This window comes from Populus alba, chromosome 10, assembly GCF_005239225.2.
Source record: "Populus alba chromosome 10, ASM523922v2, whole genome shotgun sequence".
Lineage (NCBI taxonomy): Eukaryota > Viridiplantae > Streptophyta > Magnoliopsida > Malpighiales > Salicaceae > Populus > Populus alba.
This window is the reverse complement of record NC_133293.1, coordinates 13074498-13097935: the sequence shown is the minus strand read 5'-3', so window position 1 is coordinate 13097935 and position 23438 is coordinate 13074498. Positions and strand designations below refer to the sequence as shown.

Below are 23438 nucleotides of genomic sequence, written 5' to 3'. Positions count from 1 at the left end.
TGGTGATGTATTTAATATTTTAATTGCAAGAGTCTACCAATAGAAAAAAGTAAGGAAATTGAATCAAAAGCAGTTTACTTCTATTCTGACTGGATTCTAGATTCTAGATGATAAAGAATGGATATATTATCCACTGTCAGCTTCACTGCAATGGACTTTCCTGAGCAAAGTGAATGGCTATTGAAATGAAAACAGGGGAAGCATGAAAAAGGAAAAAGATATATGCACATACACTATAAATTTAATTCGATGACAGGTTGTGTTGGAAGCTATAGTGCCTACAACATCTAAGGTCTACTGATAGAATTATTTCTAAGCTTTAAAACTTTGAGATAATTTTCCAGAGCTGTTTTGTTAAGAACAAGCAATAAAAAGTTGAATTTTATCCAGAAAAGAGAAAATCAAGTTGTCTGATCATGAAACTTATTTTGTGTCATCTTTGAGAGTGAAATATATTATAATTGCTGTATATACATTCTCTTTCAAGAAGATTGTCTCTTGATATAAATTCAAAGTCTCTTCATTGTTTAACATTAGTATATGATCTCCAGGTTCACCCAGGACTAGAATTAGAAAAACAAAACAAATGATCAAGAAAATGTTTCATGTTTCTCATGTCCTGGCTTAAAGCTTGCCAATGTTTAAGCTACATGGATTTTTCTTTTTGAATTTCCGGTAGGCGCTGTGTATCTACAGATAATAAACTGACTCATAGCATGCCTTGTTTTTGCTCTAGATTTTTTCAATTTTATGCCACTATTCTCTGAATCTGCTGGGAAATTGCTTCAGTTCTTGAGTTTTATGTATTATTGAAGAAGCTACAGGCAGTACAAAAAGTAGACTGGCCTATATTTCAATCATGAAAAAATAGGTTGCACTTGGTTATAGATAGAACTACAATGCGTTCTGTATGCTTATCAGATCACATCATTTATGCAGCTTATTCATCCCAAGCATCAGAAGCAAAATATAATACTTGCAAAATATACTCTATAGCAGCACAATTGCTCTTTTTTTTTAAGCTTTTGAAAGGAAACGTAAAAGGATTTCAATTATTTTCATACACAGGGACTCCTCAGACTAAGTTGAAACAAGTTTTTAGTCTTGTTGAGACTCCGAGGTCTTTACTACTGAAAGTAAACTGTCTTCTAGCTGCAATAACTGTGAAATTTTCGATATGGTTGGAAGCTTCAAACCATCTTCAACCGCGATTGTTGGCCTTTATCCACTTCCAATGTTAAGGTCCTACAAGCACTGAATTTGAATTTTTGTGAGTTACGGGGTGCATTGTTTGCCAAGAACAAAACATAAAACCAATAACACCATTTGACGTAAAAGAACATTCATATATGTAAGAAAAATATTTAACTGCATCATATCAGTTGTTAGATTGGTCCAGTGACAAAGTTGAGGTTCACGATTATTACACATACCCTCATGGTTGTGGGCTGTCGTTCTCAAGTAAAATTTCTGATAGTAAATCAAGGTAGCGAGCAAATAACTTATTATGAATTACAAAATATAATTAAAAGTTTATTTTATCTTATATATTAAAAAAATAATTAGATTTTATTTATCTTTTAACTTTAGTTTACATTAATTATTGAAGTTAATAATAATATAATATATAATTTTAGTTATAAAACCTCAATCAACACGGTGGATTGCCTTATGATATAAATAATTTATTGTCTAAATCAATCAGAATATTTTAAAAAAACTAGTTTATCTTAGATAAAACACTATTGATTTACTTGAAAAAAATGATTAAAATAGCATTGTTTTGATATTTTTTTTCTCTAAAAATATCAATATTAATTTTCATGACATGTGACTAGAACTTTGTCCTATGTTAACTTCTAGATCGAGTTTAAAATTATAATAATAATAATTTTTATTTTTATATGTTTTAGTTTGAAAAATTTTAAATTAAAAGTTTTTTGCAGAAATACTTTAAGGGTAAAAATTAATAAGTATTGTCTAAAAACATATCATTTCTATACTTTATATTTTAAAAATATTAAAATTTTACTTCATAATTATTTAAAAAATATATTTATTTTTATACTTTTATCTTTATTTTTTTAATCAAATACATATTTATCTTCTCTTTTACCTTTTAAATTATAAAAATAACCACACACTATCTTGTACTTGACTATCAGCAACATTGGAAATCATTTTTTATTTTCATCGAAAGGAGATGTATAAAGCTGACAATAAAAAAAATAGCAGAAAAATATTCTCAACACAAAACAAAAGTAAAGGTGCGTGCATAAAGCAATTATGATACGGAACGGATAATGAGTTTTGTTAACGTTGAATGAATACAAAGAGGCCAGTCCAATTCTGTTGAGTAGAGCCCATTAAGATTGCAGGCAGCCCGAATTAAATTGACCAAACCCAGCCCAACTTATATCCAGTAAACCGCCTAAGCACGCGGCTGTCACCAAGTCAAATTTCCTTGTCCATCCATCCTCATCATCGTCACTCCCTGTAAAACCAATCAAATCAAACCAAAACTAAAATCCTAACTTGGCCGTTGGGCAGGAAAGAGCTTTTTGATTTTGAGTGTTCCTACTAATGGCGCGTCTCTCTCGTTCCAAATTCTGATTTTAAAGCTTAAACGAATAGCTAGGGTTTCTTTAGCTCTAATAATTTTTCATTTGTTTGAAATTGCAGGCTGATTCCGTTGAAGATCTTGATTCTCTATTTGATTACCGTCGCGTGCAGCCTATCACAATCCTTGACGGTTTCTTCTAAATACTCTCTACCTTCGTTTCTTTCTTTAATTCCCTATTTGGTTGATTAATGGTAGAAAGAAAGCTGAACTTGGCTTGGGTTTTTCTATGGCAGAGGACGACGACGAAGAATATGATAAGCCACCAGTTCCTTCTCCTAAAAAAAGGAAGATTTCCAAGCATAACGTGGAGGTTTTTTTCCTTCTCACCTCTTCTTTTTTCCACATTGTTAGTTATGTGTGTTTTGATTAGAGAATTTGAGTGAAGATGGTGTGCTTTTTTATTCTTTATATATATATATATCTATATATATTAGATTGTTGGCGGTGATCGTGAAGCAAGCCAAGTGACTAATGACGATGAGGATTGGCTACTTCCTCCTCCTAAGGACTCCAGTGAGTCCCCGAAGCAGATTGATGAGGACTCAACTATTAAAGAGCTGAGGTATGAGTTTCATTGTTTGTTTAAGAGTTTGATTTGTTTGTTTAATTTTAAATGTTAAATATATTTCCCTGTTGATTTATAATCTTTCCCGTGTTTGATTTCTGCGCACACTAATGCCACCGTGACTTGTAAAGCGTTTAAATAGATCTTTCTGTTTTAAATAATTTCATGTATAAGAGTTATGAGTTCTGGTTCATGATTGTTTGTTGTTAACTATTAAAGGGAAAAAAATTTTGCTGAACAATTTATGATAACTCAAGATCATTTAGAGATTAGATCTGGAGAGACATTTTGTGGCGCTGAGTTAGGGAGAGCTCACTTTAATTGATTGGTGAATACGCACATAACATACACACGCGTGCATGATAAGCATGCTGTGAATGCTACTTTGATACCAAGGTTTAGTTCTCAGTGTTTTCTGGTGGCAATGTTGAGGTTTCTATCTTCTCAGAGCATGCTGCACTTAGATTTACTTAAATTTGCATTCACAAGGTATGTGCAATTGGCTTTTATGGCATTGTGAGAGAATGCCAAAGAGAATACATTTGCAATGGAGTTCACTATTATGAAATTGAGAAAATTGAATCTTGCCTGTTCTTGACTTTTTTCCGGTTCGTTAATTTTCAATTAAGTCTTTGTGTAGTTAATTAAGACTTACTACATGAGAAATTAATGATAGAATTTTTTTTTATAGCAATTGCAACTTCTATTGGCATTAAATTTAATCCCTTTGTTCAATCTATTGGCATGCTATATTGTTGTTTATATTAGTTCTGAACTGAGCGTGATCATCTCCTTGATGGAGATGTGCAACAGCATTTTTTTTCATTCATCTGGGTTTGCCCATTCAGTTCATTGCATTCGTTGCTGATGGTTTTTGAGATGAAACTCAATATTTCAATTTTCTAATGTTTAAAACCAAGACAACCAAAATTCATATAAAAAGAAGAAAATAACCAAACTGAAGTAATTGTTTTTTTTTCTGTTCTTTTTGGTATCTCAGGTCTGCAACAGCAACCTTTACTAACAACCAAAATTGAGCTCCTCTTCTCACAGCTTGTAATAGCTCAAATTTTAGGTTACAGAACCAAGTATTCAATTCTCTGTTTGTTCTAGTGACAAGGACTTCTTCATAAGGGTGGGAAAACAAGGAAGATTTTGAAAAACTTACTGTTAGAAAAGGCAATCAATTTTAGCCATTAGCGATGCCAGTTATTAGGCCTCTGACTTCATGTGGAAAAAAAGGCCACTGGTATAGCAGCAGCCCAATTTTAGTGATGCCCTGCTAAACACTTTTGGCTTTCTTTGAGTTCATATTTTTCATGCACTCCCACTACATTATTGATCTCCAACAACTCATGTGAAAGGCTGTCTTTCAATTTTCAGAACATTGTACCATGTACTCATCCTGAGCAATTTAAACTTCCTCTATCTATTTGCACATCACAATTTCAAACTTATTTGTAATGGAATAAGATTTTCATGTATCCTGTCATCTTTTTGTCTTTTTTTATGCAACTACAATATTTGAAATCACGCCCTTAGTGGTCTTTAAATTATTGCAATGTCTGTTATTTCAAGCATATCACCTGTTCTTTTATGGAAAGCCCATTCCACAGACAAGTTTTTGCCCTTCCTCTTTTCTTTCATTCTTTTCAAAATTTTACATTTTTCTTAGCTCCCTTATTGGCACCCACCTCACTTTTCCACCAAATTTGTTGATTTTTATAATTTCACCTAGATCAAGATTGATGCTTGAAATATTTACTTCAAAAGCTAATATCAAGGCAGTTGCTTTGTGAAGATTTGAGGTAAATATCTCCTTTTCTTTTGTACTATTGTGAAATTTAAGCAATACGCAAATTAAGCTTCCTCATACTCATGGCCCTATAATCTCCTCAGTTGATAACTTGATATGTTGTGAAAGTGTTTTGTTATCTTCTAGTGTTCCCATTTTATATGAACCTTTGGTTTAGAATTTTATTTCAACCATACATGTAGGTTAAGGAAGCAGGAGCTAAAAGCTTTGACAAATAAAGAGTGTTTGTTTCAATATCTGGAATCACCAAACAGACAAAGTGATTCAGTGCAGGCTGATCTGGAGTCTGGGGCCGAGCAACCATCAAAGCCTCATCATGAAAGGGCTAAAATAGTTGTTTCAATTCAAGACAAGGATGAAGTCAAACAATTTCGTGTGTACAAGGTATATACATCTAAAGTTTAGGCTTTGTTTATAAAACTGATTGTTTCATGTAGCCACGATAAAATTATTCATGCAAACCCCAGAATAAAATGGAGAGTGCATGATAAGATTATTGACTTCTCTAAATTTGATGGTAGGAAATAACAGAAAAAAAAAAAAAACATTTATGGACATCCCCTTGTGGGAAGTTGTCAAGTAATATCTACAGTGCATGAAACCTGGAAGATTTAAAGGCAAATATGCAACTAGAGCTGCCATGAACCTCAAAAGAAAACCAGTGATGAACAGCAGTCTCACTGTCCAGGTGAAACATAAGATGCTAGTGTTGGAAGGGGTAAACTTTGGAGTGCAGTAGCATTTTCTATTAGTGTCTTGCTTGCTGAGTGTTATATGTGCAAAGTCATCTTTGCTTTGGATATTCCTCTGCCCCGTTTCTAACGAATGGCATTGAATTTCTTTTGTAGCTTGAAGCTTGGGTTAGGATATTGTCATCTCAAACACATTTCTCATGCAAAGACATTCAATTTTAAATAAGGTTTTCAACAGATCATTTGGAAAGTCATCACTGGTCATTTTACATAGACTTTGTTTTGTGTAAGATGTTGGCCTCAATTATTCATTAATTTAGGAGGTGCAAGTGCCCTTGATGATGAAGTCATCTTAATTATCATTCTGGATATTTTAACAAAATCCTTTTCGATGTGTACTTTGTTATGTATGTTACAAGTGGTGAAACATATATAATCAACGGTATAAACTATGTTTGAAGTTCACTATTTTGACAGGATGAAAAGTTCGAGCGGCTCTTCAAACGGTATGCTGATAAAGTTAAGCTTGGAATTGAGAGCCTAGTTTTTATGTTTGATGGGGACAAAATCAATCTGACAGCCACCCCAGATAGTCTTGGAATGGACGATGAGGACATTATTGAAGTGCTTGTGAAGAAAAGCTGACTAACTTGCCCTCTTATGAAATTTTGATATGTAATTGTGAGTTATCAATACTTTTGTTTGGGTAAAGCATCGAATTTTTACGTTTGTGAATACCAAAACACTCATTTTTGGGGTTTGTTGGGATGATACAGCAAACTCTACTGTATGCTTGTATCAAAATTGATTAGAACTATTAGAGAGAACATTGGTGCTTCTAATAGTAGCGAGGCTTGTAACTGCTACAATCGAGGTTGTAAATGACTTGCTAGATTGAGTTTGTAGATGTTCAATGAATGTATGATTGCTTTCCTATGCTCCCTTTCCTCTCTCTCTCGCTCTCTCAGAATATGGTGCTTTCCTTGCCTGCAGCATATCCTTACTTGTCTGTGCACCATTTTGCAGCTTATTGTTTCTTCGCTTTAATGCAGGCGCGTTACCTTCTAGCAGCTCAATTGTTCAGAATTCTTGCTATAAAATGTTTCAAAGGTTCAGTCTGCTTACGTTGGTTGACTGTGTTATAGGTAAGAAGCCATAAAAGTTTTTTTTTTTTTTCCTAGTTTGGATTGTGTTTTTTTTTTGTTGTATCATTCCTTTTCTCAAAAATAATAATAAAAAGTTTAGTGTGAAAGGCATCCATAATTATTTCAGGTGTAAAATACGTGTAATTTAGTCCGAACTATGTTATTTCTTAAACCAAAACTACTTTTTTTTTTTTATATACAAGTTACGTGCTAAACATATCTTGTTATAATTTTATTTTTTATTTAATATTTAAAATTAGTGTGTAATATATTTAAAATTAATATTTAAAAATGAAAAACCACATTCTGAAACTTGATCAAATTCTCTCTCAGGTTTTTTTTTAAGGCGTTGTTTTGTTTAGTATTATGGCATAATAATATTTATTTTTTAAAAAATTTAGTTTTAAAATTATTTTGATATGTTAATATTAAAAATAAAATTTAAGAAAAAAAAATATTTTAATATATTTTTAAAACAAAAAATACTTTAAAAACCAACCCTCTTAATTAACCAAATTGAATTTTATGCCTTTTCATTTTGACTGTAATCAAACAAAAACTGTATGCCTAATAAATTCAATAAAATTACCGTCTCCATTCACAATTCAGTGTTTGCGATTCTCTAACTGAATAAAGAATTTGGTCAGAGGATAAGGAAACCACGTGTCGATTTCCACGTCAGCAAAAAGTTCACCTCTCGTGCTTACACGTCAGCTGAAAAAGGTAACGAAGAACAATTGAGGAAAAGCGAGCTGGATTGGACGAGACTAGTCTCCATTCTTCCAGAGAAACTAGCACGACAGAAAAGCCCCTCCTTCCTCCTTTTTCCCCCCCTCTTACAAGCTTCGATCTTCACCTTTTGCTTGAGTGCTGTTTACAGAAAATCACCACAATAGCATAGAATTCATGGTGCTTCCTTTTTCAGTAGTTAACGTTGTGTGAAGATATTATTTTCCATGATGATTTTAACATACCGGATGTTGATAAAAGAATTTCATTTCTTAGATGAGGATGATTTGCCATGCTCTTCTGTTGAGAAGGATATGCCTCTCGAGAAATCCAACAACAGAGATGGAAGAGCAAGTAAGGTATGGTTTTGACACTTTGATTTATGAGAAGAAAATGCCAGTTGTCAAATACAAGTGCTCACTGTGGTTAACACGGTTGGGAAAGTAAACCATGCCGAAAATATTTGTTGCGGAAATAAGAAGAATTTGCACACGATTAAAACCGAGTTACTGACATTCTCTTCAAAAGTGTGAGCAGTGTAGAGATTCTTGCCTTTAGATTTCAGATAGTATCCTATGTCTTTAAATTTCGGAGAAATAACAGTTCTAATGTCTTAAATCTTTATGTGAGTGAAGGGATCATTTCTGAACTATGTACATTGGAGTCCCTAATGTTGAAGCATACATCACTAATGTTGAAGCATCATGCCCGAGAAAATGCAATGATGAGGTACAAAGAGAAGAAAAGGGCTCGAATGTAAGTATATACACTTCAGTTTATTTTTAGAATGCTTCTGCCAGGATTTTATAATAAGTATCACGGATTTTATTTCCGAGGATCCCAGTCAAAAACTCCTGTTTCTTGGTTCATCAGCAACAATATCTTTCCAGTTAGTCGTATATTTTCTAAGGTCAATGACTTAATGTCACTTCTGGTACATGACCACCCTCATTAAACTAGAGAACAATGCTATCAAATTAGTATCAAGGTCTGAACTCTAAAGGTCATGAGTCAGAATGGTCCAAATGATCAAATTTTATTGCCAGTACGAATATCAAATTGAAAAGGGCATAAGCAAGAGATCTAGTTCATGGCACTAGGATACCCAGTGATTGCAGGCTAGCACTGAAGAAATGTTGCAAATGCCGAATTCCGCCCTTCTAGTATCTTATTAATGATAATAATAGAAAAAAGGCCCATCTTTAAGATTGAATTTAAGCCCTTTTTGTGTTAATTATTTATTTGAAGAAATAAACTAGAACTGGTGTTGAAAAATACGTGTTCATGAGCATGGCGATGGGGATCGTCTCATAGCATCTGGTAAAAATAGTGACTTGAAAATCGTTCAATTTTCCATGAATAAATGATATGGGTCCAAATTTATACACGCAGAGATTATATGGATATACAGTTTGATTACATATCATCCAAATTGGAGTAAATCTCCTCCCTCCAAGCTTAACATCTCTCGTTCTGGTCATGTATGGAATTTGATTCTAAATTTCTTTGAGCCATGCTAGGTAATCAACTTACTTACCTACAGGCTAGAACAGCACATTTTATTTTCAAGATGTTCGTTTGAAAACAATTGTGGAATTGATAGATGTCGAGTCTTCTTCCATTTCCACAGGCAGTTTCTTAAGAGAGAAAAAAGATGAGAAATGAGAGGTTTTGCTGTGATTTAGAAAGGCCAACTGGCCAAGCGGATGGTAGTTGGAAGCTGCAATCAACTCTAGCAGGCGAAATGCCTAACGAGGTCCACTCGGAGGTTTGAACTGTAAAATCAGGTCTGGCTGGTCTTCTTGCCCTTCAGCCCACACCTAGCTAGCCGAAATCTTCTTTCATGTGCATGGTTAAGATCGAAAGCCAAGGCCTGCCGAGTTACATGGAGCGCCTTACACTGTTTCTTTTTTAACTGCTGCAATACCTTTATGCATATGGGTGGGTGGAAAGTTATTGAATATTGATAAGAACAGCCCTACTCACTTGGTCAGCTGCAATTGTCTACAACATTCCGGTCAATCCAAGATGGGATCTCTCGGTATATATTTCAACTATTACCCATCGAACATTTTAATTAAAAATACTCTGAACCGAAGTCATACAATAGAACTAACTCATATGGCATATATAGTTGGTGTTCCAGCTTATACGATCCATCAAATATTATTTTCTAATAAATGGAATATATATATAGTTCAAGCCCATCTGCTGTTAATCCTAGCCCTCGAACAATATTTCATACCAAGGATTTCACTAGCTCTAGGGATCAAAGGGCGGTTTCCACAGCTTGAACATGGTAGTTATAAACAATAGTTGCAGCAGCAGCAGCCTCCATCACACTAAAGATCATCTCCTTCCCTGGATAAATCCTAGGTCCTGCATTGAAGCCGAAGAACTTGGACGATCTTTCATAATTAAGCTCTCCTTTCTCATTGATCCATCCTTCCATTTGCGTATCCTGACATAACAGCAAAAATATTTGGATTTACGTGGTGACCACATGGAAGGATTTTAGCTCTTACTGGAGTTCTTCTCTGGAAAGGAACAGGTAGGTACTATAGCCTTTGGTGTTTTCACACAAGGTAGCAGGGAGGTAAATGAGCTTATTTTGATATCTTTTTGTTTTTGTGTTTTAAAAAAAAAATAATTTTTTTTTTCCAAATTAATATTTTTTTTGGTATTTTTAAATCATTTTAATGCGCTGATATCAAAAATAATTTTTTAAAAATAAAAAACATTATTTTGATATATTTCTGGGTGAAAAATATTTTAAAAAGCAATTGTAACTATACTCCCTAACACACTAATATAGCCACTTTTAACCCTTGTTCATTGACAAATTATTGTCAAGCTCTTAATCGGATTTTAAAACTATAATACTAACCGTTTTTAATTTTACATTGACCCAAATTAACCGGGTCAACCCTTGTTAATAGAATTAGATAAACTTGTTCGGTTTCTTTTAGTGGAACAAAAACTTATCTACTAGAACAGTATTGGACAAAATAAAAATTGATTCTGATTTGTAGATGGATTTTTCTGATCATATTTCAGAGTGTGAAGCTTATGTTTTTAAATGCTTTTGAAAATATTTATCTTGAAAAAATATCAAATTGATGTTTTTTTTTTTTTTTTTATGAATTTAATATGTTTTTTCAAAATAAAAATATAAAAAAAATCATTTTAATATAATTTCAAAAAAAGAAGAAGCAAATTTCAACAAAAAAAATTAAAAATACCAAACAATCAATCACGGAGCAAAAAGGGAAAGCGGAGCTGTGATGTTAGAAGGCCAAACCTTACCTAGATTGAAAAACGGTCATGGATGAATAGTTTTGGATTCTGATGACCAAAACAAACAAAATAATCAGAAGAATTGGATTGCATAATATCAACTGCTAGCTACTATTAAGAAATATATATTTTTATTTTATTTTATTTATTAAGGGTAAAATAGTATTTTTAATTTAGCCTATATATAATTTTTTTGTATTTAGATTAAAAAAACATTTCAAAATATTGTAATTAATAAAAATCCTAGTTTTTTATATTTATTTTTTTTTCTGTTAATTTAAATTCTTTTAACAGCTAGGTAGTGTTTAGAAACGCCGGCTAACATGTGTTTTTTTAAAAAATTAATTTTTTTATATTTTGGATAAACACTTTAATTTAAAAAATAATTAAAAAATATTATTTTAATATAAAAAATAATTAAAAAAATAACTATAAATTCATTCCCAAACAAAACCCGAGTACAATAGAAGTAATCACAAGAAACGTTGCCAGACTGTAATGAAATTAGAAGAGGAACACATGTATGTGTCATGCTATATCACAAAGGCTAAGGTTATACTGGGAAAACTAAAGGAAAAAAGAAATTAATAGCGTACCTAACTTAACAACCACGACATTAACAAGGAGGGTTCCAACCTCCCAACTTTCATTTGTGGGATAGCTTTGGGATTATATATATATATAGTTGTGATAAAGAAGCAAGATCTTCTTTTAACTTAAAAAAACATGATGATTTTTTTTTCCGTCTGCCTGTAAGGCGACTAGACATTGAATTCGCGGACGCACCGCCGCCCTTCCCTTCAATTAACTTCAAAACCAAGCGATTTTATAATCGAATGCCATCTCTAACCGCAACGGCACCTGCTAGATGTTTAAATCACCCTTTTGTTACACTGTAACCAAACTCAAAATCATGAAAATAAAAACACAGAATTTGATTTTATGGTTATCAGATTATGTTGCAACTTACGAATTAGCCCTTTATTCCTGCTTAGTTTGCCACCTTTCTTGCTTGATGGGTGGACCCGCCCTAAAAATCAGGGAGGCTACTGCGGGTGGTCATCAGGTAGTGTTTAGGATAGCATACATCACATTACGGATAGATACGAGCCAAAAAAAATCAATTTATTTTGTTTAATAAAATCAAGAGACAGAGAAACTCAAAATAAATAAATAAATAAAAATAAAAAATAAAACAAAAGACAAAGATATAATTATGTTCGAACTGATTAACAAGACAGAGTAATTCTCTATGCATCATGTTCGATCGCTGATTGATAATATATATATATATAGTTTACCTTGATATGTATTTTTTCACCCTCAATGATAGGTCATACTGTATATTACTGGCCATGGTGGGAAGTACCTTCATATTGTTGAATTAATAATAGTATAATAACACCAATTATAAAATCTGATTAGCTTTGTGAGTTGCCTTAAGTACGGTTAACTTGGGGCCCTTGATCAAACCAAATTAAAAAAAAAAATAGAAGAAAAAATTGATCTATGCTAACTTATTTAAAAACTTGGATCAATTCAAAACTCGATCGGTAAAATTAAATTAAAATTTAATAAAAAAATTTATTTATTTTTTATTTTATAAAAAATTAAAACAATATTATTTTATTTTAAAATAAAATTAACCTAGATCACTTGAATTGATATTTTTAATTCACATGCTATATCTTAAATTAATAAAATCAAGTTTTAAAAATAAAATAATAATTTACTTTACCGCCATGAGAATCAATGTAGAAATATTCATCCAATAGATATAACATTAAATACATATTTAGCAGTTTGATTATGTTTATTTTTTTAAAGTATTTTTCATTTTAAAATTCATCAAAATAATATTTTTTATTTTTTAAAAATTATTTATAACATCAACATATTAAAATAATTTGAAAACATTAATTTAAAATAAATAAAAAATTAATTAAAATAAAAAAACAGGAGTACAGTACAGGAGAGAGTGGCTAGCAACCAGCAACGAGCAAGTATACTGGTAAAGTAGCAACAGAAGGAAGTTGAAATAACTAAAACACCCTTAAGAAATTACAAGGTGAACCGTCCTTTTCCGCTGGCAAAATGGTAAAAAGAGAGGCAAATTCTGTTAGAAAGAAAGGAATGTTTGTTGGATGGGGAACGATTTTAAGAAAGAAATTTGCATCCTCTCTTTCCCTCCAATCTTCTCTCTCTATAAAATAAAACCCTCCTTTCTCTCGCTCTTTATCCGGGTGCTTCTCCCCTCTCTTCTCTCCCCCGTTCAGATTCGCATACTTTTTATTAATTTTCAGATCATCGTTTAAGCATGTTTCATTGTTGATGATTTTCATTTCTTGAATAACAAGTTTCTGTAATTTTTTTTTTTTTTTCTTCTATGACTATTAATAGTATCATGCTCTTTTGTTTTGTGGATTTCGGTCATGATAGTATCGCAGAAATTTCCACCTGCCCTGTTTTTTGTTGATGCTTGATTAAGTTCTATTGGTGAAGAATTATAGTAGGAAATAATAGAAATAGTAGTAGTAATTTTCAATTGACCATTGAGTATAATTTACAAAAATTTCTTCGTGTTGAATTTCTAATTAACACTGGGAATATTTCTCAACAAGAGTATTATATTTATATAGAGAGAGGGAATGCATTCAGAAAGGAAACGCAAAAAGACACCTCCTCCACTTTAAACAGCGAATCGCCGCCGCCGCCGCAACAAAGTTCCAGGACTACCGTCTAAACGACGTCGCTTACAACTCCGATATCTTCCCCCTTTCTCAAGCCTCCCACTCAATAGACAACTCTCGCTTCATAATGCGACACCAGGACCTAATAAACCGAAGCGCACTCTGCCTCGCGCGCCTCCGTGAAGTAACTGTCGAAATGGAGTGTCTCCGCCAAGACAACGCCGATCTTCGATCTATAAATCGCGAGCTCAACAATCAACTCAGCGTCCTTATCCAAGCCTCACTCCACAAACACTACAACGACTCTGCAAGGACGCCGTTTGACATTGATATTGGTTTCCACAATTTGTGCAACATCAGCAGCGGAGGAGGTGGAGGTCATGACATGTGCGAAGAGGATGAAAGTCCGACGAGCGTCATGGAGGCAGGAGGCGATGACCGGGACAGGATTTCGCTGCCTAAGAGTATTTCAGTGAGGTCTAATAGCTACTCGAAGAGGAACCAGGAGCAGGCGGCTAGTGCTAGCGTGACTAGGGCCATCACTCGGCCGAGAACACCGACTCCACTCAATACCGCGGTAATTACTAATTATTCCTTATTAGATCTGTCTATTCGACAATGATTAATATCGTCTAGCAATTGTTCACTGCATTCCTTTTGCTTTTTTTTTTTTTTTAATCCAAATAGTTTTCTTTAATTAATTTGCTTATTTGCAATTAACTTTTTTTTTTCAGAAATAATTTATAGATGTATTAGGACATGTGTCATCTGATGAGATTAAAATGAGAGAGTGAATCCATTGATGTAATTTAGCATCATGATATCAAGAACATTTGAGTGTTAAAATCTTGATGAGTTGATGTGGCTCATTGGATGTTGGGCTTCAATGCTAGTACTTGTTTTGTTTCTATAAATCTTGAGTTGGGCTTGAAATGAAATGGAAATTTAGCCTGGTTGGAGATAGGGATCAACATTCGTGAAAAGGTTTATGAAATCCATTGTGAGATGGGTAAAGGTTTGGGAGCTAGCGTAGAGATTAAGTGCAATTGGTTGGCTTCCGTGTGATGAACCCACCATAACACAATAATCCACCCCTTCTTTGGCACGCAAGAGAAGTGAAGTGGTTAGTAGTAAGTACATTTCAGAGGCGAGGAGCCATTTCATACTGTAGATGGTTGAAAAAGAAATGGAGGTAGAGATTGCTTTCAGATTTCAACCAAATGCTTAGGGGTATTTGAAAGTGTATTTTTTATAGGAATGGCACGGTATGTAATTGCTCGGGCTCCACATGTTTGAATGAAGACCTTATTAGTTATCATCGCGCAGTCTTGGTGATGAGATTGAGAGTATGCTCAAAAGTTCATGGCTTGGCATCTGATAAATCATTTGTCATCATAATAGTCCATTGCTTCCATATTAGCAAGCGTGCATTTAAATGGAATTCTCTGTACTTCTGTGTTGTCATTAACAACTTGCACGATCTTTTAACTCAAGTTGCATGATGATGATATTACAACAGAAGGTTTATGTGCGTAGAGGCAAGAAACAGGAGGAGCCACTTGAGCTGGAAGTGTATAACCAAGGCATGTTCAAAACAGAGTTGTGCAACAAATGGCAGGAGACTGGGGCTTGCCTATACGGCAACCATTGTCAGTTTGCTCATGGAATTGAGGAGCTCCGCCCAGTCATCCGTCACCCTCGCTACAAGACTGAGGTCTGCAAAATGGTCCTTGGTGGTAGTATCTGTCCTTATGGCCATCGCTGTCACTTCCGCCATGCCCTCACTGAGCAGGACAGGTTCCTTAGCCACATCAAGCCCAGGGAAATCAAGCCTGACAGGTAAAATAATGATGTTGATGAGAGAAGTATAATTGGGTTTAATGGAGAGAGATGTTTATAATCTTGCAAGAGAGTGGCATATAACAATAATACTTTTATTCTGGTAAAGTATAAATATATATCAGTTCAAAACTGGACATGTGTAAGCTAAAAATAATTACTAGTAGATATGATGAAGTAGAAAAACAGTTGCGAGTGATTTTGTGCCCAGAAGGTGGAGATCAGACAGAAAGGGGCTGGAAAGAGAATATTTCTCCTATTCTTTTCTTTTTTATTGTTAATGCAATATTGCTCTTATTATTATATACGTTCCACTTTGATTTCAAACCAAGAAACTAGTTGTAATGATGCTTTTTGATTCTTGGAAAAGGAAGTGATTTCTGATTGGAGTAATCGTTCACAATTACTGCTTTCATTCTCTCATTTCCTCGTCATCATATAGCCGTGGTAAATCATAAATGTTATAATGTTCTTCGTGTGACTTTGCTTATGTTGAACTTTGGTTTGGCTCCTTATTCTGTTTTCACATTTTCAGATGAGAACAGAATTCCAAGGATTGCAAACTGAAATTAAAATTTGAGTTTTGGTATGGGAATGCAATGATTCTATTTACAGTGTAATGCAACTTCTTGATTAAGGTTAGTTTGGGTTTATTTTATTACCGGTAATGTTGAGTGTTGACCATGTTGCATCTCACGACAAATGCTCAAAAAGTTTGAACCAAATCATACACAATGAAAAGCTCAAATATCAGACATTGGATCACACTGGAGCAGTTCAGTAGTTAATTATACACATGCAAAGATACATACATACATAACTTACTGCTCCACCTTAGGCCATCTTCGTTTGATCCTAGCCCAGATAAACCAGACCGCCAGGGAGGATATCAGGTTTGACCAGGGTCCTATGCTGGAAAGGGATATTGGCGAGTATAACCTTAGTACTTCACACAAAGCAGCTTGGAGATAAACCAGCTTACTCAACTCTTCTTTGCTTCTTAGTTCCCTTTTTTACCTTCCTTCACTGGAAAATTATTGACAAGCTCTTCCCTGATTTTAATTCCAACGTGCGGGTTCTTTGAAAGAAGCCAGAAGATTAACCAAGAGAGAGTTACACTGGTTGTCTCATATGCTGCAAACTTGAAACCAATAATACTGTCTCTAACAACTTCATCAGAGTGTTTTGTTTCAACAACTTCATGTTCGGTCAGGAAAAACATCGTAATGACTCCAGGCTGCTCTCTTCATCCTTCTTTGTCATCGCTGATCTTTTATCATTCGGTTCTTCTATCTTGGCCAACATATATATATATATATTTTGTTACAATTTGATGTACAGTTTCCTTGGAAACTCCTAGTTTCTTGTCATTCCCAATCCCTAGCCATCGTTGCAACTTCCAATAATCTTCCAGGCAATATGTGCCTTGAGAGCATTGCTTCTCCAGCATCACCTATGAATGGATTTTCTAGAAAATTAACGGAGAGAGTAGTGATAGGGTTATATCCAGTAGCTATTGTACAAGCAGTATCATATAGATGTCTCTTAAATGAATCTTGCAAATCGACCACCAAACCCTGTTCAGCTACATGTTCAAGGAATGGTGTGAGGCCTTTATTTACATTATCAAGCAGGACCTTCGTGTAGAATTTGCGAAACCGCTGGTGCATGGGTGATTCTTCCATGGCAAGTCCATTCCTTAAAATCTATGTTGAAAAGCATATTTCCCAGAATATCAAACAACTGCTTGGACTCGGTCGGATCGTTTGGGATGATTCCAAAAGTTTTTTGTTGTTGTTGTGCACATTTGCAGGATCACTTGTCACCAACATATATAAGGAATATTTAATTCATGAATATATATATATATATATATATAAAATATTTAGTTCAGCTTATATCATAGCACAAGACACGTAACATTAAATTGATCTCAACAACCGAAGATAATAAGGAATAATATTTAATTTATTACCCATATAAACTGAAATATAAGATAATTAAATCATTGGTCCACTTAAGATGGAAACCTGAACCCTGACTAGACTGTTAAGTGTTAACATCAAACCCAAAGGGCATCCAAACTTCAAACACAAAAAAGGAGTTAAAAGGGCTAATTCCCACGTTAGCTTGCAATCTTCCTTCTTCTGCATGGTAGATCAAAAAGGCCATAGCCCACCTATTTAAACTATGTTATTAATCTATGTTTTCTCACGGAGCTAAAAAAAAAAAAAAAACAGTTTCCCCTTTGCCTTAACCTAGGGGAAAATACAAAAGGAAAGTGAAAGGAAGAGGACGTTTAATATATAATACATATTGCTAAAGTCACGTGGCTAGCTCCGCCTACCTGGATAGGATTAATGGGTGGATAGGTTCCTCTCTTATCTCTGGTCAATAATTAGCCCATTTAACACCCCCATCCCCCACGAGAGAAAGAGATGGATGGATCAGAGAAGAGGGAAAGAGATGGAGGTCGAGGAAGTTTCTGGACATGGGTTGGTTCGCAAGAAAATAAGATTTTTGAACTCTCTGATATTGTTCATGGAAAACAGATTTCTTGCCGACCCCACCCATGCCAATGATTTCCTCAGCTTCCTCTCTCTCCCTGTTTCCTTCTCTCAGTTGTGTGCTAAACTCTGCAGATCTGTTCTTCTTTTCTATGCTATCTGGTATGTAGTAATTAATATAGGGGTTAGTTCTTTTGTTTTTGTATTCTTGTTCCCTCTCCGATCTCTCTTTCTTTTTTTCTTCTTCTTTTAGATGAAGAATATAATATGTAGCTAGCTAAAGTGGGATTTAAGATGACATAAACAAATAATACTTCTCGATCGGTGGGAATTTGAAGGTGATTTTTGTAAGCACTCCCTTGCTATAGATTTGTGGGTGAAGATAGGAGAGGTCAGATGATAGTGCATGCCTTGATTTTGAGGTTGGGGACTAGGGTATGCTCATGCTCGAACAGGAAACAGTTGGTTGCGGGGAGTAAAGGGAGATTCAGGGATGCTTTTGTTTTATGTTGAGTAGGTAATAATTACAGACGAAAAGTAATTTTTTTGCCCCTAAAAAAGTTTTTTCTAAATGCTTGCTTAAGAAAGGGCTAATAGAATGAATTTGAATGAGAGCAGAAAGTGAATGTCGATAGCAATAGCCCCAGACTGCATGGGGCCAACATTGGGAAACCATAAACTTCAATACAAATGGATAAGATTTCTGTTATTTTGAATCCAGTGGTTCGAAGAAGTGTATTTGGATACATGTTAATCCTTCCTTTCATTTTTGTTAGCATGTGGTGTTTTTTGCCGGTGTTCAGGACTAGGAGATGGTTGTATTTTAATTATATTTTTTTTGAAATATATTAAAATAATATATTTTTTAAATAATATCATGATATAAAAATACTAAAATAAATAAATTAAATACACTTTTAAAATTAAAAAACAAATAGACAACCCAGTAAAAATACAAACAAAACTTGAGAGAAGAATGACTATTTTTTAAAATCACAGAGGTCAATATTACAAAAATCGAAATTATATTTACCTCCACGCGCCATCAAACCATTTGTTCGGTAATTGAAAACTTAAAGAGTTATCGAATCATGTATTTAAGATATATATAGTTATACTGATATTCATGCATATATCTCCATTAATTTTACAAGTTTTAAAATTAATAACTATATAGAAGTTTCTAATAACCTAAGGTTTGTGAAACTGTGATATTGTACTCTCTGTCTACTCCTATCTTTTGAAATTTCCGAATGTTTCCCCGTAAACTTCCATAAGTTTCATTTTCCACTCTCATTGAAAGTCCATCACCCTTCTCTTATGCAAACGGGTAAAAAAATATGGCTTCTCTTTTCCAGATTTAACTGTAAATTAAATTTATATTTGAGCGATGAAATCAGAATTAAATTTACATCTTCCTTTGAGATTTAAGTGGTAGATTATTATAATAAGATGGGAACAAATGAAAGTTTCCGGGCCAAAATAAGGAACAGCCAAATTGCAAGGGGGCCCGAGGAATTGAAATTGATAAAATGAATTTGAAATTCGGAAGAAACATAGAATTTAAATGGCTAGAGGTCGAGAGGATCTCGGCAGGGCCAGGTTGATTTTCCGACCTGGCTGCGAATCAAGTTTTATTAGTTGAGCCAGAACATGTGTATCCACCGAATCTTAACTATCTATAAAGAATGCTTCGGTCCAAGACTTCTACGGATGCATGGTCACAGTGATTGGCCAAATATGTCCTAACTTCACTTTACTTCTCTCGAGTCTAAACACAACATTCAAGTATCTTGAGATATTTTATCGAAGATCTTCATCTTTTTCTATTGAAAATGTTGTTTGGTCTTTTTTTTTTTTACTTTTTAAAAATATTCTTCCTTTTATTCTTGTTAATCTTATAACAAACTATTTTCTTGTGTGATTTACGTGTACAAAAGTTATTATATGACCGTCTCTGTGCTTTAACTATTATAATTTATAAGAAACACGTTTTGAATTAAAAGCAAAAGCAAAAAAATCATAAACATTACTGCTGCTATTAATGGTTGTGATTATCATATCAGACCCCCCATTAAGAAAACAAACATATTCGGCTTTTTGTCATAGTTTCTTGAGAGAAAACTTAATATAAAAAGTCATACATAACAATCCAAAAATCTTATTATTGAGTGATATAAAAATATTATTGGAGCTTAACTTATTATCGACCTGCGCCTTGAAGCTTATCCATATTTGTGCCTTTCGGAGGAATTCCATAGTAATTAGCTTCCATGCTCACTCAGGTCAACGACTGGAAATATACTGTTAGCTTTTTGACTTGTTTGCCTGGACGAGTGATCATGAGTTATCTTCCACCTTGAAAGCCATTTTTTCTTCCTCCACTTAACACGAGGCCCCTGCTTTTTACGAAACACAGGGCCTTTACTCGTCACGTTTGGAAATAATATTCATTACATTTTTAAATTTTTTATCTTTTGACGGTGAATCCTGCTTTTGCTCCTAATAGTTTTTTTTTGTGCATTGCTACCCGCGAAAATAGAGCAGATCGAATTAGTCAAGTCATTCAACGTTGTTTTGAGAGAGAAAATTTGATTCCATTCACACCCAGGACCGAGTCCTACGTAATCAGTGTTTCAGTCCAATTACTAGAAGAAAACTAATAATCACAGTTATATATGTAGCAATGCGCAAACTACTATTAGGATTATTTTTTTTTACCATATAGATTATTTAATACCCTTTATTTCGCTATAAGATGATCTCTTTATGACAGAATTTGTTGAAAATAATTGTCAAACATGATCAATGTATTTCCGAAAACAAGAAATTGTTTCCACAGAGGGAGTGGAACACGGCACTGGGCTCTGTATTACATTTTAAATTACTTAAAGCCGTTGCCGTAATTGGACTGTAAGCCCAAAACACATAGTTTATTAATTCGGCCTCATTAACCTCACAAAAGTCAATAAAAACAAGCAGAACAACCAGCCGAGAGAGCAAATATCACCAAAAAATGGTCTATACAAATCACCCACAGACAAGGAAAAAGAATAAAAGGGACCCTCGATAAACACAAGAAAGATTAGCCAATTGTTTTTGAATCTAGTGCAAATGATATTACCATATGATAAGATCATATAATATAATGTTACTTAGCTCTTGCACATCTTGTCAAAAGAAATATCACAGGGCCTTTATCCAAATACAAATTCACATGGCCCTCATTTTCTTCTCCACTTTCACACCAAACCCCACTAGCCACAGTGAAGGATCTTTCTTTCTTAAAGAAACACCATCCATACGGGATCCGATGCTAATAGTCGAGGAGGAGGCATGCGTGTACTCGCATTTAATTCCTTTTTTGTCTAATTTTGTATTTTTTTTTTCCTACTCTTGGTAAAAGCTTTTGTTCTTGCGTGAAGCAAACTTTCGAGGCCTCACGCGCCGCTCTTTGTCCACCAATCGCTAGACAGTGACAAAAAACACATTACTCCTTTTGGATTTCTAAAGGGACATTGAGCCGTAAATGAGGCCGTCGAGTATCAAATGATTGATCCTCTTTAAACTAGCCCGTGGGCTGGTGTCTTGCCATTCCCACTTGCGCGCCCGCGTACGGGGTTTGTGCACTTTGTACACGCGGTTCCAGGGATTTCTGAGAAATTGTGGCAAAACAAGTTTTTTTGTGGAGGAAAGGTTCGACGTCTTTGATTGAAAATATTTAATGCATTTTAAATGAATTTAATTCATGAAGAGCTTTCATAGATAACGTGTTCTATGTTATGTAAAAAACTAAGGATACAACTCCGAATATACTGACAATTTTAAAGCCTTGGCTGGCCTCGATTAATTTATTTAATACCATGGCATGTTCGACACGTTGGGTTTGCTCACTTCTCGAAGCTGGATAAAGTTACTCTGGGCAGCTTTAGTTGAAGAAAAAAACGTCTTCGATACAAGTTGGATGCACAAGATTTTCAATAACCAGGAAGCAGGACATCAAATTATATAATAAAATAATGTTTTAACAGCTTAGCATGTTTTCTTTTAAAGAAAATTAAAAAAAGTATGAAATAAAGTTGAATTACACAAGAGCAGTGTAAACTGTAGAGGTGATTATCCATCTCCGAGACTCAATTGAAAAATGATTACAGTAGCAATCATCCATGTAAAATTAAGAACTCCAGATGCTATGACTATGGAATTAAAGTTTTCAACATTTTTGTTAAGTTCACTAATAAATAATATTATTGTTTTTATACATAGTTTGAATTTTTTTTATTATTGCATGAAACATCATGGATCGTGTTGTTTTAATCTATCAAATGGAAGACTATGATTTTATTGGATATTTTCCCCTATTAAGCACCATCTAGGAAATCAAAAATCAAATGCTTCCCGATCTTGGGGGAAAAAAAAGAGCCTGTTGTTGGCAAAGTACTGTGAAGCAAATGAATATGGAAAAAGAGAGCAGTGGGGCACTTAACATCTTCGTTTTCCTCGTTAGTCCTTCCATTTACTCCTATTTCGATTTAATTTTAATACAAGAACCAGTGGAAAAGTAGCTTACATCATTGACGAATAAATGGCATCATCGTGACGTAAAACACAGTGTTTATGTCACTTTAATCACCAGTACAATGGACGGCCAAGATTCAACTCCACCATGTTGTATTGCTCTGGAACTTTGGCACGTGCTATACTGGAGCTTGGATCATTTTTTTAATGTTAAAAAAATATTTAGGGATTATTAATATTTTTTTAAGTAGAAGACCATGTGAAAATTAATTTAATATAACTCATTTAACTTGATGAATTTAAAGATAAATCGAATGATTAGTAAAAATATAATTTAACTTATAATAAATATTTAAAATAAGACTTTTTTTTTAAATATTAAGATGAAAATTTATTGGATCGATTTTAAATCAACATGGATTAACTTGTCAATTTGCATGTCAGGTCATGTGACCACAACAACCTCATAAAAAGTAAATTAAAATAAATTATGAAACTTAATTTTCAATAAATTCAATGTTAAATGATGAAATTGAAAAAAATCAAGTAAAAAAAAGACGAAAAAAAATACTTATAGTTAACTTGGATTAACCTGATAAACCCGTGATCTAGATCATGAAACCAAGATAACACAATAAAAAATAAATTATAAAATTTAATTTTTAATCAATTCAATATTAAAATATAAAATTGAAAAATTATTCAATTAAAATCCCTTTTTATTTTAGTATTATTTTTTTGGTTAATCGGTAGGGGAGCACCTGCATGAAGTCATTTTCATTATTACCTTACCATGAACATATGATCTCTGAAAGAAGAATACTGAAGATTCTACACTAATACGATGGTTTTATAATTCAATCCTTTCAACATACAACACTAAAATAACTAAGTTTGTTATGGTGTTTTACTGGAGCTTACATTATATAAACAATGAAATATATCTTAATATATTTTTTAAATTGGTTTCTAACAATTCAGTGTTTATAACTCAGTTGTTTTTCAAATCACACGAAA

General features: G+C 33.7%; 2 protein-coding genes and 1 pseudogene across 7 annotated transcripts; 2 read left to right on the top strand and 1 right to left on the bottom strand.

Moving 5' to 3' along the window:
- The first annotated feature begins 2429 nt into the window (after positions 1 to 2429).
- Positions 2430 to 8507, top strand: LOC118057897 (uncharacterized). 6 transcript variants are annotated; one of them, XR_012170986.1, is made up of 9 exons: positions 2431 to 2586; positions 2683 to 2752; positions 2857 to 2933; positions 3058 to 3185; positions 5187 to 5388; positions 6174 to 6377; positions 6749 to 6841; positions 7847 to 7929; positions 8206 to 8507. XR_012170986.1 is itself a non-coding variant. In XM_073412003.1 (7 exons), exons 1-6 carry the CDS (start codon positions 2584 to 2586, stop codon positions 5916 to 5918), a joined length of 546 nt encoding a protein of 181 aa, XP_073268104.1. In that variant the 5' UTR covers positions 2430 to 2583; the 3' UTR covers positions 5919 to 5923; positions 6174 to 6309. The 6 variants fall into 6 exon arrangements, 4 of the variants coding, with proteins under 4 accessions (XP_073268104.1, XP_073268102.1, XP_034926518.1 ...); XR_004689051.2 differs by having other exon boundaries at positions 7847 to 8507; XM_073412003.1 differs by lacking the exons at positions 6749 to 6841; positions 7847 to 7929; positions 8206 to 8507 and adding an exon at positions 5853 to 5923 and having other exon boundaries at positions 2430 to 2586; positions 6174 to 6309.
- A 4549-nt stretch (positions 8508 to 13056) lies between these two features.
- LOC118057920 (zinc finger CCCH domain-containing protein 15) lies at positions 13057 to 15785 on the top strand. The gene is made up of 2 exons (XM_035070658.2): positions 13057 to 14134; positions 15077 to 15785. Exons 1-2 carry the CDS (start codon positions 13685 to 13687, stop codon positions 15398 to 15400), a joined length of 774 nt encoding a protein of 257 aa, XP_034926549.2. The 5' UTR covers positions 13057 to 13684; the 3' UTR covers positions 15401 to 15785.
- A 58-nt stretch (positions 15786 to 15843) lies between these two features.
- LOC118057919 (alkane hydroxylase MAH1-like) lies at positions 15844 to 18669 on the bottom strand (annotated as a pseudogene).
- Between the last annotated feature and the right edge of the window lie 4769 nt (positions 18670 to 23438).